The 20,160-nt window shown below is 29.4% G+C and overlaps 1 protein-coding gene and 1 long non-coding RNA gene across 2 annotated transcripts in view; one reads left to right on the top strand and one right to left on the bottom strand.

The window, feature by feature from the left end:
• Cht6 (Chitinase 6) overlaps positions 1-20,160 on the bottom strand; it is a 214,110-nt gene that overhangs the window by 20,910 nt on the left and 173,040 nt on the right. The window contains exon 20 of the mRNA XM_085944772.1: positions 13,623-14,052. Within this exon, the coding sequence (XP_085800898.1) occupies positions 13,623-14,052 (430 nt within the window). The remainder of the gene's footprint in view (positions 1-13,622; positions 14,053-20,160) is intronic.
• LOC147073751 (uncharacterized) lies at positions 13,935-18,375 on the top strand. The gene is made up of 2 exons (XR_015070393.1): positions 13,935-14,073; positions 18,216-18,375. It is a non-coding gene; the product is annotated as an uncharacterized LOC147073751 (long non-coding RNA).

Genomic DNA, 20,160 nt, shown 5'->3' with positions numbered 1-20,160 from the left:
AGAAAATAAAAATAATGTCAAATGCTGCCGCTAGATGTGCTAATTTCGCAAATTGAGATTCAATATTAGATCAAGATTTTAAAAAGCACGGTGTGGTTTTTGCTGCATTTGCAACGCCATTCTCCGTAGACGTGAATTTATTACCGGGAAATTTACAAATGGAACATTGTGAAATATGTTGCGATGAACAGTTAAAGAAGAAATTCCATCAGGTTGGTTTGAAAGAGTTTTACAAAACATATTTGGACAAGGAGAAATATCCTGCATTTTACAAACATGCTCTAATAATGACTTCGCTATTTGGAAACACTTACACGTGTGAACAGCTTTTTAGTCGGATGAAGCATATCAAATCCTAGCCTAGGCCCAGTAGTAAATCTCATTTTCTCATCTGGCCTGGTTGCTGAAAAGGTTGGCCACCCACGGTCTAAAGTAAATTACTGAATAGGTATTTCAAATCTGTAATTTGTTTCTAGAAAGGATATTGGATGTACTTTAGTTACAATACTATTTTTTTTACTGATATGTTTCAATACTACGTATTCTAAGCTTGGCTATTTTTTATAAGATTTGTTATTAAAAAAATCAATAAAAGGTCTTATTATCATCGTTTGAATAAAAAAAAATGTTAACCACTACGGCAATAATATCCACAAGTCCATAACTAACTAGTAACTAACTATCTAGTTTCTGTATTAGGAAGCAAGTATAATGGTTTTTTATAGAAAATAAATTGAGATTAAATACTTAAGTGTGATTACTTTTTTATTAACTTACTTAGATTAAATCAACTCAGGCATGACGAATTTTATTGAAATAAAGGAAAACAATCATATTAAAAATCCTTGCTAGTTATTCACTTCCTTTTGATATTTCTATTATGGTAAACAAACAACCATAAAATCGTTTGTTAATAGACGTAATAAAAAAACTGAATTGGTATTATAAAATGGCACATAGTCAAATACCACACTCATAGAAGCGGACGTGATAGATTATGGATATAGGATACATAAACACAACATATTTCAACAGGTTTTTTTTTCCAGTAGTAGGTGTAGTTGATAAACCATTGGCTATATATATACCTACACATAATATATTATTAACAGGTATTTTAACTTTCGATTTCTCGCAGAGTTATCAAGATAAATCGGAGAGCAATTTAAGTCTAAATATTTCATGCTTTGGTAAACAACCTGATCTGATTTTTAATAAGCCTAAAAGGTCGTGATGAATGAATGAATGAATGAATTTGGTTTTAATTTGTCTGACATTTATCCGCTTTAAATGCTTATACATAACGGATTTATGGATATTAAAGTCAATCAGTCTTAAATGTTTCATTTATAATATATGCTTAAATAGCTTTCGCTTTTCGATAACATGTCATGTACGTAAGAATTTAGGTAATTTCCAAAATCATACGTTTGGAAAAATTACGACAAATCTTATAACCCTATCAACGTCTTGGATCATGGCTCTCACATACTGAAGCGGGTCCTCAGGCCTGGATCTATAGCGGCTCTCCCTACGTATCGCTAAGGTTAATTACAGTGTGATTTTCTACAGTATTGTTCCCCAAGTGGTTTCCACGAAACCCCAGGGTTAAGGGTATTCCGTGTATTTTTAGCGATTTTAAAATAAATCCAGTTGATTTATTAACTTGTCGGCACATATCACAGAGCATAGTATGAAGCACTGATCGCGATTTCCTTTTGTGGTAGCCAAGTAATATGCAACCCTTCGCCATATTGGATAAAAAGCCATTTTGTAAGTTAGTAAACACAGTTAAAATAATTATAAAATAAAATTCTACACGTGAATTATCATAAATAATTATGCTAATCATCATATTCCATCAAATTATATCGGACAGCCGCATATTATTCTTTATTGTTAATAATCATTAAGGAAAATAGCGCCGCAGGCGTTTTTTTTTTTTTTTTTTTTTACTATAAGAGGAAATTTGTGGTTTTTCTCAATTAACTGAACTGGTTGACCCACCACGCTGGACCCGCTCTAAGCCTGGGCCCCCAGACTAGAGCCATGTCAGCCCCCTTTGTAGGGGCCATGTCTTGGACATCCACTTACCTAACTTAAATCACCATTGAACTGATTGTGTCTACTCCATTTAAAGTATGAATATATTAATTGTTTATGTTTTAATAATTGATGATCTGACGAAATTGCTATGTAATAACCTTAGATTATAGAAAAACTTTCTTTAAATGAACAATAACGATAGTGTGTACAAATAACGGCATTTTCTATCGATCGAAGGTCACAACTGTTAAGATTTCATAAAACTGAATTACATGGTTCATTACTTTTCATTGCTTGTTTCATGTTGAGGTCGTATCAACTGACACTGCAACTTTGGCATACAAAAAAATGTTGCAAGCATTAAAAAAACACCTGCTCGTAAAATTATTGGTCGAGCGTATCCTACAATAAAATCGCTTCGAATACTTAACCAGATCAGGGTTACGATTGCTCGATATTTTTATCTTTTATTTTCATTCTGATTCATGTTTTAACGCTTCGAAATGTATACAAGGCTCTTTGACAATATGTACACAGTTAGTACACGTTATCAGAAGCTACTAAAGCCGGTTTTCATTAATCTTTTAAATAAGGTGGCCTCAAGGAAAAAAAATAACACTTTAATTAAAGATATCACAACAATAACCAAACTAATGCTATGAATATTAATTAAGATATTATTTTCTTCATTAAATCATGCTTTCTACTTTTTTTAAAACATGAGTTAAGACATATTGATTGGCAGCTCTGTTATGATGTTTGTATTGATTGATTGAATGCTAAGATTCTAGTAGGTACTCAAACAACAATAAAATTAAATCTTAAGGGGGGACATGCTCGTCGAAGGTCAAAATTGAGTTTTTATTGTATATTCAAACCATGATCCTGGACACTCCTTAAACGTTGTAGATGATCTATTTATATAATTTTGAAGCCTTATTATCCTTTATAGTTATTTTAAACATTTGATGACTGCATGAAGTATTTTTGTTACATAAAATAGTATTCTTTTAAACCTCTCGCTCTAATGTTTTAGAATATAGTCATATTTCGGTACATAACTGTGCAGTGATGTTAAGATTTTTTACATTTATTAATTTTTAAACGCATTTATAAAACCATTAGCATAATTTATTACGAGATAATTTTTGTAAAATATTCACGATAAAAAATTATATTGATAATCTCTGTGATCCCAAATTTGACAAGACTTAGGCATTTTATTATTCAAAAAATCGGCAAGATTAACACATTTCAAGATGATTCTAAAGATATTTATTATAAGCTATGTCTTTGACCATTCAAGTGTGATAAATATCTTATGAATAATGATTGCTTTATAATAATTATTGACCTAAGAATAAGGTAGTGTTTTTTTGAAATACGCCATTTCTTTTGTCATTCCCCAGTGGTTAAGCTACAACATACGGCCGTAGCCATAAATTGACAAACTATAATTGAAGTAGGGAGTAAAATGATATTGACGCGCGTGTTTGAACATGTACCGTTTAAAAAAAAATAAAAAAAAATTCGGTTACGTACATGTTCAAACACGCGCGTTAACATAATTTTACTCCCTACTTTAATTATAGTTTGTCATTTTATGGCTACGGCCGTATGTTGTAGCTTAACCACTAGGGAATGACAAAATAAATGGCGTATTTCAAAAAAACACTACCTTATTCTTAGGTCAATAATTATTATAAAGCAATCATTATTCATAAGATTTTTATCACACTTGAATGGTCAAAGACATAGCTTATAATAAGTATCTTTAGAATCATCTTCAAATGTGTTAATCTTGCCGATTTTTTGAATAATAAAATGCCTAATTCTTGTCAAATTTGGGATCACAGAGATTATCAAAATATTTTTTTATCGTGAATATTTTACAAAAATTATCTCTTAATAAATTATACTAATGGTTTTATAAATGCGTTTAAAAATTAATAAATGTAAAAAATCTTAACACCACTGCACAGTTCTGTACCGAAATATGACTATATTCTAAAACATTAGAGCGAGAGGTTTAAAAGAATACTATTTTATGTAACAAAAATACTTCATGCAGTCATCAAATGTTTAAAATAACTATAAAGGATAATAAGGCTTCAAAATTATATAAATAGATTATCTACAACGTTTAAGGAGTGTCCAGGATCATGGTTTGAAAATACAATAAAAACTCAATTTTGACCTTCGACGAGCATGTCCCCCCTTAATGAATTATATTATTTATGTAATATTATTAACTTATAGGTGGCCGTAATACCTCTGCAAGTAAATGTTTAAGCCATATATATAATATATATATATCTAAATTATTAAAATAGATTTTTTTTAAATTAAAAATATAATGTACAATTAAGTAAATAATATATAAAATTTGCGTCCATTGAACGTCGGAATTTATTTAATACAACTGCTTTATTGTGGTTAGTTTTATCATTAGAACGTACTTTGATGGCGTTGATGGTACTACTCAGTGGCGAAGGGTGGAGGTAGGCTGTTAAGATCTGACATAAATAGTGCACACGAAACCTTGTCATTCATATTTTCATTTTCATTGAACAATGTGTAGATAGTGTTTGTTAGTTTTTAAAATTTAATAAGACCCTTCCTAATCCAAGCCATAGTAGATAATAGTCAGAAAAATATTCGCCTATCTATAAAATATCTAAAACTATGCAATTAAATTATACATAACTTTGGATAGTTTATAGATAGAAGAATATGAATTAAAAAAAACTAACCGACACCATCAACTTAATTCAACAAAAACAAATATGTAAGACTGAAAAAATGTGCACTATTTTTGTCAGATCGTTCATAGCATGCCTAAACTGTTATGGTTTGACTTAGGCAGGGTTTAATTAAATTTTAAAACTAACCAGTACTATCTGCAAATTGTATTCTCAGTTCAATGAAAAAAAAATATTATGACTGAGAAAGTTTATTGTGCACTATTTATGTCGAAACTTAGCAGTCTACCTCCACCCCTCGCTACTGTGATAAATTCATCCAAATGTACCATTAATATTTTTGAATAATTCGTGGTTTAAATGTTTTTTTTATTTTTATAAAACCTAGACTAACTAGTTTTGTAAACGCGTCAAAGCTCGATTTGATATAAATAAAAACAATTAAATCTGTCACCTTTTAACCGAAAACTTGTGCAAACTGATTTTTATATTTGTATAAAACAAATAAATATGACTGACTCCTTCCACAGCCTACCTCCACCCTTCTTCACTGAACGGAACTGAGCTGGAACGAAGTAATTAAAAAATATGGTCAGCTCTAATCCCCTGGAAAAAACAAAATGTTGATTTTATCCAGCAAGCTAGATTGGAGTATGTGGTCTACCAGTAAGGATAAATCCATTAATTCAAACACCCGCCAGACTTGTTAGGACTCATTGTTATACTATTTTCTACCATATCATCGTGATTTTGCGGATGATATGCAAAAATACTCAATTAAAACGAACATTTCGCAAGATAAAAATCATTTCGTTTCAAATGCGCCGGTCGCTTTACGATTGCGAGTATAATGGCTGACTTCATGCATGAAAAACTATTCAAGAATTTAGAGCGAGAAATTCTTCTATTATCATATTTGTGAAGATGTCAGATGCAATCTGCATGCTGTGGTGAACACAATATACTCATCATTTTTTTACCTCCTCCATTGAATGTGAATAAATACAATAGCGATCTTTTTGTTGAATTATGACATGGCAATGTCTTAAAATTTTCGTGGCCACTAATTAACAATGAATAATTAAACAAAATTATAGCATATACTATGTAATACTATTGTAAATAATTAAAAGGATTTGATCTTAGAAATTCTTTAAAGTTAAATTCTTATTAATATCAACATGTTCTTAAATGTAAAATTTATTTTTAAAAATAAACATTCTGTATTTGCTAGAGTTCTTTCTATCCTGTTATAATATGATGTAATAAATGTTTCTGCGTAATATTAGATTGCGCGACGAATCAATAAATATATCAAAAAGATTTGATGATACTTCGATAATATGACATTATGGCTGTATAGACGTATGTATTCTGAAAATCCTTCAGCATGGTTCAATTTATACTTAAAGGAGCCCTGCATAGACTATTAATTATCGACCCCCGAAATAAACAACAAAGTAATTTAAAATGTTTATTACTATTTTCATAATATAAGTATATATTATAATATCTGCTTATTAAAAAAACTAGTATCGATATAATATTTGCTAAATGATAATTTTTATTACATACTCGTGTTCAAGTTATAAAAAACAACTGATATACAACACGAAGCTTTCTTAGTATACGTAAGTATTCGATTATTTGATTCGGTCACATTTTGTATGTGTTCGACAGTGTCAATGCGGAATATTATTATCAACATCATTTCAATTTATTGTTCGGACTCCGTCACCCCTAAGGTATAATAGCCCCTTTAACCTAATGGTAAATTGGATCCTCTTTGATAGGCTGATTAGTTACAAACGAATGAAAATAAACCGAAAAGTTATATATATTACAACTAGAAAAGTACAGTACGGCGGCCATATCCTCAGATGAAAATAGTACAGGAAAAACGCCGCATTTCATGGGTTCAGAATCTTTGTGAATTGCATATGTTTAACTCCACCGAACTGTTATAGGCAGCAGTCAATGAAATTAATATTAGCCTGATGGTGGCCGATCTTTGATAAGGGATGGCACAAGAAGTACAATAATTAAACAAAAACTATATTTTAAATTCGTTTTTGTGTTTCTTATAATAATCTAACGGTATAGTAGAGTTGTAGGCAACACCAACGTGAGCAGGTTAGCTGTCACTGGACTTAGATACGATTGCTAAATTGAGATTTGAATTATTGAAGCGAATTTTATAAAAATAATATTATTAACAATCAATAGATTTAGCAATAATCTTTATTGTTTGTTAAACTGTCATCATTTTTCTAGATTTACCAATGTACTGTTGCAATACAATAAATGTCTCGATTATTATTAGAACTGACATAAACCTAGTAGGTAATAGGTATTTATTTATTTTTTTAAAGTTATGTAATAAATATTAGGTTCAAATACTTCAATAGATTAAAAGAAATTTATAACCTATACTACTCATCTCGCAATAGAGTGGATGGGCCTCCTCGAATCATCACCCTTATTCCTGACTAAGATACTTATCATTCGCGTATCCCGAGACGAGCCGAGATCACAATTGTATCTACTCCGGCCAGACGACGTTGCATCAAAAACATCCCGTTCTGGTCGATTCAACTCCGCATCGTAACGTATGCTCATATTATCTTCATTCTTGGTATCTGTCGACAAGATGGCAAATAGTCTGGTGGTATCACGATGATTGATGATCATTCGCAGTATATTGTCATCTAAATAAATTAGTTGAATCGTCTGATTCAGCAGCTATTTGGATTAAAACCAAAACATACAAATGCCTGTCCCCTGGGTACACTCTGCTTTGAGGATAGTGGTTAGTCTTCACTTGATTTACAGAACAGATAAGTACCGTTCAACTGAGAACTTGAGACAGCGACTAAGCATAGATATCCAAAGAAGCATCGCAGTCACTATTTTTGGTACTCTTGAGGTATTCACAGGGGATGGAAGAGAGATTTTTATATATACGTACGTACATCAATTTTACACTGTCACTCATGGTTATTTTGTTTCACTCTTTTTATTTCGATTGTTGTGTATATGTTAATTCTATATACTAATAAAAAAAATGTTGGCTGCAAATATTGCTCTCAGAATGTTTCTTTCAAATATCAGAAGATTTTTGATTTATTGCTGACCTCTTCAGCGCTTGAAAAGGAAAATTTTACCAACCGGAGCGTTCGATAATTTTTTTCTAAAATATTAACATATTTAAACATGTAATGTTGTGAATAACATATAAAAATAAATGATAGATTAGACGGTCAAATATGACAGAAATGCAAATATTATCAGCACCGCAGGCAAAAATCGCGATTTACAACATCTCATAAATATTATTCTTTTACCATGATTCCGACAAGTTTCATAATAAAATACACATAAAGAAAGTTAATTTAATTACTTTTTAATAACTTACGAGCCGTAATACAATACTTTTTTTTTTACAAAACGGAGTGAGCTACGATGCACTCCATACCATTTCTAGAGCTGCCTCAGCAGTATTTTGTAGATCTGGATTTTTGTTTTCCGATATAGCACTTAGGACTTCTAGTTGTTTACGGATTCAAAAGTAACATTTGTTGGGTATCTGTATTCGTCTTCTGATTTCTGTTTCCAAATCATTGTTAGTAACTAAGTAGCCTTAACCTATTTTTTTTTTTAAATATAAATAAACTTATAGAATAAAGCAATGTTCTATAGATTTTAATACTGCTAATCACTATGAAATATGTATTTATAAGTAGGTAATAAAAATGTATGAATGACGTCTTAACTAAGTACGAATTGGTGTAAAAAAAAACTTGCGTTAATATGATGTGAAAAAGATAATATATCAAAAAAAAATCAAACAAAGCCGGCAGTACTAATTATCGCTTATACACGTATGTAATACCTGCACCCGAGTTGTATTGAGACACGTAGTTTCGAAAGTAGTTACACAAAAACTGTGGGAACCGCTAATGATGTCACAGAATAATACGCCTTATGCAAGTGTACCCAAAGACTTGTTTTCTCACGTCAGCCCGACTCGAACATTCCGATTTCTTAGCTGCGGGCGGTGAGAGCCACTTTTATAGCGGATGTACTGACGAAGCTTTGGGCGAAGTCAGTGTGACATATTTCATACAAATTAATATGAAGTTAATATTAATTTTTGCTTACATTATCAATGTACCGCTTTTATAAAATGACCATGTATGAGTGATTGATTAAAATTCCTGATTTTACTCGCTGACCATTTCAAATTACCCATTTAATAAATTTCTCTCGGAACGGTAGCGATTTCACTATTCAAATACCCGAAGGGCCTATAATATACGTTATAGTTAATTTTGGTGCTATTATTTATTACGAGCTTAAATACGGTACCTATTACAAATGTTAGGAACACGTATGTATGAACTAATTGAGATTTTCCATTGATAATAATGATTGGTCCGAGCAGTTAATTACCATATATATGTAAAAGTATATGATTTATAGCTATAATTGAGGTTTTCGAGATTAAACTATTAAAAGTGTGATATAATTAAAATAAAAAATGAGTTAAGACCAGTTTTTACATTACCACATATCAGTGGCAAAGAGTGTCATATTCAGTATTTTACTGAACATAAAATATTATATTTTACTTTTTTATTAAACATATTTCACTAAACAAGACGTGATTAACCAGGAATCGAAGTTGCTCTAAAAATTCCATGGCTTCAATAGTTGGGCTTCTTATCCGGTAGGTCACCCGGACTTTATTCAGTGTGCGCAAAATAACTATATAGCTATTACACAACATGCGTAAAGGTAAGTTATTCATTCATATTAAATTCAATCGACTAGATGTCGTATAATAGTAAAAGTCTAAAAACTTTCTACGGTATCATTTGTTTTTGTTTCAAATTCGTTGTATTATAGTTTTTTTATGCATTTTTAACTTATTTAAAAATACACATATTTAAATATGTATTAATTATATAACATATTATGAATTAAATCAGCTGTGTAAAGCTCCTCTGAACTATTTCACATTTTGTAGACAGTTGAAAGTCAATATTCAACAACATCAGAGACGTTCCGTGGGGGTAGGCAGTTTAAGCGTCGCTTGGGGGTGGCAGTTACTCAAAGGGCGGAAGAAAGCTACCTAAACTTAGTAATAACGGAAATATCTTTGCATTAAAAAAATCTGCTCACTAGTTGGAAACAAAATATATTAATTGGGTAAGTACTATAAAATCTTCAACAGGACTTTATTTTTTTGTCGGGTTCGCGATGTCTAGTTTACTTCCGTTTTCCTTGGACGTCACGTTCTTCACAGTCACTCGCGAGTTATGGAAGTTGTCAGGTGTATTTTTAAATGTACCTATCTGAAACTGTAGACTCGCAATATTGTCTATTGAAGCAGAGATGGCATTTATATTAGATTTAGTAGTATACTATGTAATGTATCCATTCTACATAATTTTTAGATATTCAAGTCATGAAAGGATGATAAAAAGTACTGTATAAAAAAATGTTGCGCCATTTTGGCACTGCCTAGGGGCGGCATTTTGTCTAGGGACGTCATTGAACAACATTGATTTATTATGTAAAAATATACTTATTTGTTTTCACTATTATGTAGGTAATTATTATTTTTTACTGGTAACTAATTTTCACAAAATACAGGATTTTGTACCACCCAATTATATAAGTAGTTTTAAAAAAGGCCTAAAATGCTTTAAAAATAATTTTCTCATCGTAAATCGTTAGTCGTTATTTAATAAACAATTCCGTAAAACATTCGTAATAGAAGACCCATAAATTTCGCGTCTAATATTAAATATTAAATCAGTTCATCTATTACGCCTTAGTTTTTTCAACAAAATTTATATCATGTTATGATACTTTTGCTTGCAAAAAACCTGCTATAAATTTCATGAATCATCTAAATATACAAATATATTACCCAACATTCTATCTTAGTCTAAATTATTGACGGCTATAATATTATAATATACGATTTCCAAAATAACTAAATAATAAATCAGTATACGATAACTATCTCTAAATAATATAATCTACATTAATGTATACTAATTAAATGGATTATATAATATTTGTCTTAATTCAATTAAGTCATACTATTTTCTAATTAATTAAAATATTATATCATAAACATATGACTAGCGTTTTTTTTAATCTAATGAACCAACTAAGTAGTGTTATAATTTCACTAAATTGCTTGTAGTTTATCCATTACAAGACTAATAAAAAAAACCAATGTTCACGATTTTAAAACGCCTACTAATTTTCAATCGCAATAAAAAATATTACACTACAATAACTAATTTTATTATTAATCACATAGGTTAATAAAAAAAAACAACCGTATGAAAAGTAGTTAACTTTTCCCAAGAAACAATGAGTCATTTTTAGCTCAGTTGTTTTTCATTTGTTTTAACGTCAGCATTGGATAAGAAAAAAAAATAGATTCGTATAATAAATAAGAATTTTAATATTGCTTCGGTTCATTGCTCCGGCTTGGTTGCCTTACTATAGTCTATTATAGTAAATATCTCGTAATCTATGATATTTTCATTGTGAAATACCAGCCTGTACAGTATGGTGCGCTTCTGTTTTCGATTGTTAGGTTGGTATTAAAAAAATACATTGCAGCATCCCGGTAGTACTGAATTAAGGATTATATCACAAGTTGAAATTTTCTCACGGAGTTTCGGTGAAAATTTGTACAACTTGTTAACGATTGTGTAATTTTTCTTCTTAAACTGTATGGCTATTACGTGTACAAAGTGGACATGGGTAAAATGATGTGCCAATTTATGTTTAGCTTCAAAATATAATTCATTATTCTGAATACAACTGTTGTCATATATTTTTTAAGAAATATGCGTATTAATAAATCGTATGGTTCAACGTTACTAAGCTAAAGAGTAATATCTTTGCTAATTGAATCGATATAGGTATACAATTATTACAATCTCAAAAAATATTATTTTAAATGTAAACAATGGTAAAATTAATACGTTATCTTCATGTATGTGTTTATTATATTAGAACTGACTAAATATGAAATAAATTTATCACATTTATGTACATAAATAATTCATTTCTCAATTTATGAAAAAGTAACCATTTTATTTTGTATTTTATCGACACTAATACACTGACGAAAGAGATTATATTCTTCTATAACGATGACGTATTTACGACGTGTAATTTCATTATCGATTTATCTTTTGATACACAACCAAGGAATGTTTTTCGAGACACTGTTTGGAGCACTGGACCAAATATCAAGTGTCTGAGTACACAGAAAATAATAAACAAAAAGCTGTTACCAGTTTAGATACAGATACTATATATTTATAATAAATATATACACATTGTATATGCTTGAGTGAATTTAAAATTAACTTAGTAGTTAACTAAAGCGAAGTAAATGTAATGGGATTTTTGCTATTGAATTTACATATTCATATATTGCAATAAATTGCAACAGTTGGGTGTGTTTTTTTTATAAAATAGATAGATAAATTATATCATAAACACTGCAGCATGAATATGATTTTAAATTGCTACTATATTTTTTTATTGGTTGTATCAATTTCACAACTCTCTTATATCTGCCATAATTTTTATATTAATAAATAAATATGTTTAAGATAATTCACAACACTCAAACGCAGTATGAATATAATATATACTAGAGCTATTACAAATATATTTGTTATTACAACAATTTATTGGTTACATTAATTTTCCAGCGTTATTACCTAAACTGGAGGGAAAATTATTCAAAGACAAGTGTCTATGAACGTGACCATACTCTATGAATGTTAAAAAAGGCGGGAATTAAACCTCTTGAGGCATCTATCTTATCAATGTAATCAAGGAATATTTACAAAAAATAATATTAATATAAGTATTTGTAATTCAAGGTCTTTCCAACCTTCGAGATGCCGAAACATGATGGTTATTCGATTTTACGCTGGATTAAATGAAAACCTGACCAAATCGAATCATTTTTTCCTTGACATTATATTTTTTTCAAATTTGATATGTGTATCTCTGAATTTACTTAATACCTAATGAATGTACTTTTATGTATATAATCATACAAGTCAATTTTTTATAATACAGTATACACAAATAATTATGACATTAAGAATAATCATCGGAAGCATAGTATGGCATCTGGAAAACGAGGAGCTCTGTCGCACGTTTACGGAGTCAAAACTAATTCACTTTATCAAGATGAGATACTTGGAAGAAGAAACATCCGAAGAATCAAATCGAGATGACTTGACCATGTTAATAAGAACGTCAACACTGTGTCTTCAAATTTGGAGAACTATTACTCAGGATAAGTAAGAGTGGATAGATATCTACGAAGTCTGCCAAGATCTCTACAGAATTGTATTGATAATGTCCTTATATCTAATTTATGTAATTACACTGTCAATATTTAAAACAAATATGTTTTAAATCGGTCTTTTGATTTATGATAATATAATACGATAAATGACCGACTAAGACTATTTATTTGACGTCGTTACCAGACTTGTTAGGGAGATATCAGATTTTATATTATGTACAATATTTTATATGTAACTGTCAGTTAATGGGAAAAATTGTTCACTGTCAATAATTCTGGTATTAACTTTCGCAATATATCGTATCCGTTACAATACACGATTTAAATCAATTATTAATTGTTCGCATTATAAACGTAATGCAATATTAAAGAATATTTAATATAAACCAATTTGTTGATTTAAATGAATTAAACATACATAACAAAATGAAACCGAAAGTAAATCAAACGGACACCAAAGAGTTGAGAGAAAAAATCGAAACCTGTTTAATCAGGCAAGTACTCACAGTTCGCCCCACTCCTCTGGTTAAAGAACTTCCTCACGAATACTCTAGTAGGCCGTGTGCTGGGGGCTCCCGTAGTACCACCAGCCTCAGTCGAGCTGCGACCATCAAGCGGTGACGATGTCGTCGACCGTCTACGATCCACCGTAGCGGGTCTACGCCGCACGGTTCCCGTAGAGGAAAACCTGTGATTCGGTTCTTGCGTAGTACGTGCCTGTTCCGTCGTAGAGGAAACGGCGACTCCCGGTTTCGGTGTGAAGCGGCTTGCTGTCCTGCGAGGGAAGAACGCTGGTTTTGTTTTAGCCGGTCTTTCTGTTATTCCGGTTTGATCCTGTGAGTTCTCTGACGCAAATTTGGAGTTCAAGGCGTTGTCTGATGATGGGATTTCTCCAGTAGATTCTGGAGAGTATAGTGTTGAAGATTCTGGCGTGATCTATGGACAAAGAAAAAACTGGTATGAATATTGAAATATATTTTTAGTATTATTTACAATAATATTATGCATACACATTTTTTCACACTAATTTACAATGCATATAAAACAATTTTTCATTGATATTTAAATATTAAACAGGTTATTAATAATTTAATAAAAAATTATCTATTGAATAATAATCGCTTTTGTATTTGTTTTCATTTTGGTTCATTATAATCATGCAATAAATCAATATGTTTATACATTTTAACATACGTTATAAGTTTGTTATTTTTATGTTTTCCCTATACTTATTAAAATTATTTTATAGCAAGAGTTTTAGTCACAAATATTTAAATAATACCAGATTATATTTAAGTTCCAGTAATAACTTCTATAATTTACTACTTACTATAAAATACATGTAAATATAAATAAGAATTGTGCAGTGTTATAATCGCTTTCGAAATTTTATGACTATTGCTAGTATTTTTTTATGAAGACATATAATTTTAAAACCATGCTTAGACCACACCAATAATATTTAATGACATACAATATTAAAATTTACAGTGTTACAATTACAATAAATACAGTTACATAGTAAATATCAATATTGCCCAAACAAATAGAATACATTTTTTTAAATAGTGTAGCATTGTTTTTATTGAAACCAATTTTATATTAACTTAATATTACGTTGTCATGACAATCTAATATAATGTAAAGTATATACCTAGGTACTAATATTTTTAATCAAAATTTATCAGTACAATTACTATTTTTATAGTGAATACGTTATTACGTTTAAATAAACTGAGAAACTTTACATTGTAATTAGTTCAACATTAGCAACGTATTACAATATCTTTTCTTATAAATATTTTTATATACTCGTATCATGGGTTCATGCGCATAATATTATGTTATCTATAGTTTAAACTCATTATCAGGATTACACACTATTAAAATCAACATTTATTATATTATATAGTTATAATTTAACTTAATTAACAAATAATAAAACTTATTACTGTCTAGAATTTACTGTTTTTATTTTGAAATATACCTTTTTAGTTTATTACATTATACTTATTTTCAAGACTATTGTTTAGTTGATTTGGTTAAAAATAATGGAACTATCAAGTTGGCTACTCTACCGGCATGTTTACTATATTTTTCTTCTTTTTAATTATTGTAATGAATTGTGGAGAAAAAAAAATACAGACGGGTTTATCACAGTTCTGAAATTTGAATGTTGGGCACCCCATATTGTTTGTTGATCTATCTATCCCCTTCTGTCGTGTGTATGCTAGAGATGCGCCAAAACTTTCTTAGACCACGCCTTAGTCACTGTGGATATTTTAGCGTCATGGTATATATGCCTTGATATCATAGAAGACTATCACGTATTTCATGATTATTTACTCTTTTTGTTCTCAAAATTGTAACGTCCTGCATACATTCAGATACTGCCTAATGATCTGGAATCATTAATAAGGGTGTATAGTCGTATTTCTAGCGTTATTTCGCTATTATTTCACCGCAGATCCATTCGAAATCTATTCTGTCTATCTTCCTAGATTTTAGTATTAATTGCGGAAATGTGTGTGCATTATGATATAGTTGATGTCTTTTAAGGCACATTACAAATAGCCAAAGTGTGCCCCTTTGGTAAGGGAATAGGTTTGAGTCAATAATAATACATGTTAATCTTACATAATATAACAATGTTTTTAAAACTGTATTATACCAGTAAAACAATTATTAAATAAAACAACTATTTAATAACAGGTGTTACAATAATTATTTAAACACAGTCTAGAATCATAATAATGCATAGTTAAGTACCAACACGTAGCGTTGAGATGTGTTGAAAAAAAGTTGTTCTCCAAACAAAGTCCGGCGGAGAGGATAGTGAAAGTTTTTAGCAAGTTGTATCGGAAAAGCAAGATGCGTTCGCAAACATCTTCTCGTTAAGAATTTATTACCTACTTACATACTCAAGCAATAATAATACGAGTTGATCATGTAACGGAATTCGTTATTTCATTATTACAGTGTTTAAGTTATGCAGTCACACCTGTTTAAGCATTCGACAAATGACCAGTTTGCCAATGGGTTATTTCCAGTCAAATGCAATTACTAATATTTTTAATACTTTTATTATTATTTATATAATAATTTAAAAAGCTAGATAATATTTTAAATGTTTTAAAATTAATCGACTTAAAGTATTATGTAATAGTACGTATTTTTATGTTAACTTTAGCAGTTATTAGTAAAAGTCGAATCATATTTTCTTCTGATAGCGATATATCGACTGTAGAAATGAAAAGATAATTTACCCCCAGTTTTTTTTAATAGGTTTTATTGGATAATTATATTGAAAACTACTAAATACACGCTGTGGTCAAAGGATATTAGGTTCAAATGATGAATTATTATCTAAATTTAGTTTATATTTTTTTCAAAGAAAGTGGGGAAAAAGACTAAACCATCATTTTTATTGTTTTTTTAATTACTTCAATAATTATTATTATATTGGTTACATAGAATACCAAAATAATTATCTTCATGTACTTTGTATATATTATTAACTTTGACTGAAAACCAGAGAAAAAATGTTTTTGTGCTTCCTCTAAATTTTGATTTGGGTGTGTTGAATCACCAAAGTAATATTTCAATACCATTAAAATTAAGTTTTTTTTATTTTGTAGTAAGTATTAATTATTTGTACTGTTTGATAACAATATGACTGTGTTTGTAAAATCATATTTCATAACCTCAAATCTTATTCGAAAAGATGTACAATATTCGAATCTAAAGTGGTTTTTTCCCAACGACTAATATGAGTCAATATAATGTGACTAAATGGAAAATACAAATGGTCAAGAAATTAAATGCCATTTAGCGATGTTTCCATTAGCGCCTATGATCAGTGATTGCAAAACATGGGCATGAAAGTTATTTGTTAATACACCCTCTTGTTATTTAAATATGTTCAAGTGATCAGGCGGCATGCCGTAATTCGATAACTGGTTTGAAAGTTAATGTCACAACAGAATGTTTGAGCATTTCATTGAACCGTTTATTCGCAGTATTAATCATCACCTTAAAAATATTTTTTCTTTCAAACTGTCATATATGAGATCATTATTGAAATAATTATAATATAGTAGGTATGATTAATAATCAAATATATTTAATATAATATATATTTATATCCAAATCATCGACTTTTTCGTTGAGAAAGTGGCTAGCATCAATTTATATGTCGGATAAAATACATCTTCGTAAGACGGCTAAGATCTTCATCAGATTGTAGAGTCAACGGAAAAGAAGAAGAAGAAAATTACCATCTAAAGCTTAGTAATAATAGTATGCTCTGTTATCGTATTTTTATAAAAAACACGATATAGCTAGTACATTATTTATTAATTCTTAATAGCCAAATATTAATTCACATTTCAAAAAAATATACTTAATATACAACGCACACTATTGATATGCATTCAGGTGCATTCCAACACATTATTATCAAGTTATATTTAGTAATAATTATTATAAAAACATGGTTTCAATGACTTATATTACAATTAAAATATATATATATATATTTTTAGGTTAGTAACTTAACTTAAACTAACATTGCCTAACAATAAACTATAATAAAGTCAATTTAAAAGTCCTGAAAATTATGTCCAAATAATCTTCTTCAATTTGTATATGTAAACTATCGGAATATTGTTGATAAACTGTTTAGGTAATCCATTTGAATATTATAAGTCGCCTATTCATATACTACTTAATCGTTATGCTTGCTAGTAATTTATATAGGTACTAATGATATATTATATTTTAGGGTATATGTACCTTCAATAACCTGATATGTCATTAATTATGTTGTATTCGAGTGAGTTTTATGTTATATGAAAGTATGTGTTAATTAAAAAAAATATCTTTCAATTTTTATAAATACCTACTGAATATAGAAATATATATAACACAAATATTTACGGACCTATATAAAAGGGTACCTATTCTACTATTGAATACCTACATAAATCAATATTAGAAGATTGTATCCGAAAAATTTCAAGTAAATGACGCACAATAATGCAGCTAAGGAAATAAATGAAATCATATAAAATAATTATCTTTAATTCGTTTTGTTTCAGATGGCAACACCTGTGATACTTCTAGATCGAGGCAAAGTACACAACAAGAATATTGATGAAAGGAATACAGAATGGTTTTAGGTATTAAATTGATGTATCTACATAATGTACGAGACGTATGAAAATTTGATAATAAAAATAAATATTTTCTTTAGTAAAATGTTGTCTATAATATCATAATGATTTCCATATTAAATATGCTTATTTTTGGTGGTCGGTCGGAGAGCCTAATTATTTATTAAACATTCCCTAACACCATTGCAAACAATTGATTTTAAATCAATAATATATTAATAACTATAATTTCCTCGGTAGCTACGCCTATTCATCAATAAATCAATACATTTATACCTTGAGGCAATTTCGATATACATGAGTCATTGACTTAGACGCATTCCATGTTATTAGGTATTGTTGAGCATTTTCACACGTAAATAAAAAAAATATCTATATACATATATGGATATAGAAATCGGGAAGCTAATAGATTCTAACCTACGATATCGTTGCTCAATTAATCGTTATATACGATTACTATCTTGGAATAAGTTAAATTAAGATTAAACAAATGGTAAATACATCATCATTCGATGAATACTTTTATTTGCTCATTCGTTTATGATTTATAATCTTTAAAATAAGATTTAAAGTTGTGACATTATATAAATATACGTAATTTGACAACACATCAGAAAAAATTCAATTTCCAGCCAATGTAATTTCTGCGCATGTATTCTACATACAAGACTACTATCGGCGGTTATCGAGGGTAGTTTATCATATGTTTGTATTGGGGTATTATAATTGTTAAATAAAAACAGTCAAAACTATGTATCTCGCTCTAAAATTTAGTACAGCCCACGAGAGGTACTATTAAAATATAGCACTTATTGTAACAATTACAACTAACTTATCGTAAAAATTATAATACTTCAATACAAAAATATGAAAAACTACAATCGATAGCCGCCGATAGCAGTCTTGTGTATAGAATAGATGCGCTTAATTAATTTACCTGCGTTCTACCTAATTACGACAAAATTAACTAGTGGTAGGCATATACAACCGAAACGCTTGTCAAATTGTGTTAATACTGACTTTTGTGGTTTGAATCAAAGTACCAATAATAGTTTCCTTGATCTCTAGCCGATATACCGATGCCGCAGTAAGCGAATAAAACGCACTCATTTAGAAAATTTCCATATTTCACGTATGTTTATTATATTTCGTATATTATATTATTATTATCCACCTTATGTCAATTAAAAAAGATATGGAAACACTTAAAAATTCAATGTTTCCTTATAAAATTAGTCTTCATGTAGTTTTAACGAGCTTTTTTTGACTCAAAATGAATGAATATAAAATAAGCACCTACAACGAAGTATATCACGAATGAATTTTTTTAAATACTTGACATGAATTAACTGTGCTACATGCTAAATCTATAAGTCATAAAATATTTGTATATTGGTCAACACTAATGGTGTAGATTTTATAAAAATAATTATTGTTTAGTTTAGTATAATTTAGCCAGATGAAAAAGTGAGGTCGATTAGAATATAAATTTATAATATACTAAGACGTATAATTACCACGTCGTAGTTTAAAATATATACTACCCATAGGCATATTATGTTTCATAATATATTGTAATAATATTCAGCAATGATTTCGCAATATACCAAATCGCTTCCATCTTAGGTCCGACATACAAACGTGATATACGTCAGTGATATCTAAAGATGTTTTCTTTAATTTATGATGTTTAGTTACTCCCACGCACATTTGTCTGATTGGATAGGATGATATTAGTGTGTTACGAGAATCAATAGGATTCTTTCTGATATATTCATATATTCACGCCTCTGCTTTTCCTGCCAACGCTAATGTAGTATAAATTAAACATAGGGTATTATTGAATATTATGAGTTTCATAAATCCA

Source organism: Rhyacophila brunnea, unplaced genomic scaffold (genome assembly GCF_057557595.1).
Source record: "Rhyacophila brunnea isolate RB1 unplaced genomic scaffold, BYU_Rbru_1.0 scaffold_17, whole genome shotgun sequence".
Taxonomy (NCBI): Eukaryota; Metazoa; Arthropoda; class Insecta; order Trichoptera; family Rhyacophilidae; genus Rhyacophila; species Rhyacophila brunnea.
Note: the sequence above shows the minus strand (reverse complement) of the source record. Positions and strands in the feature narration are given on the sequence as shown.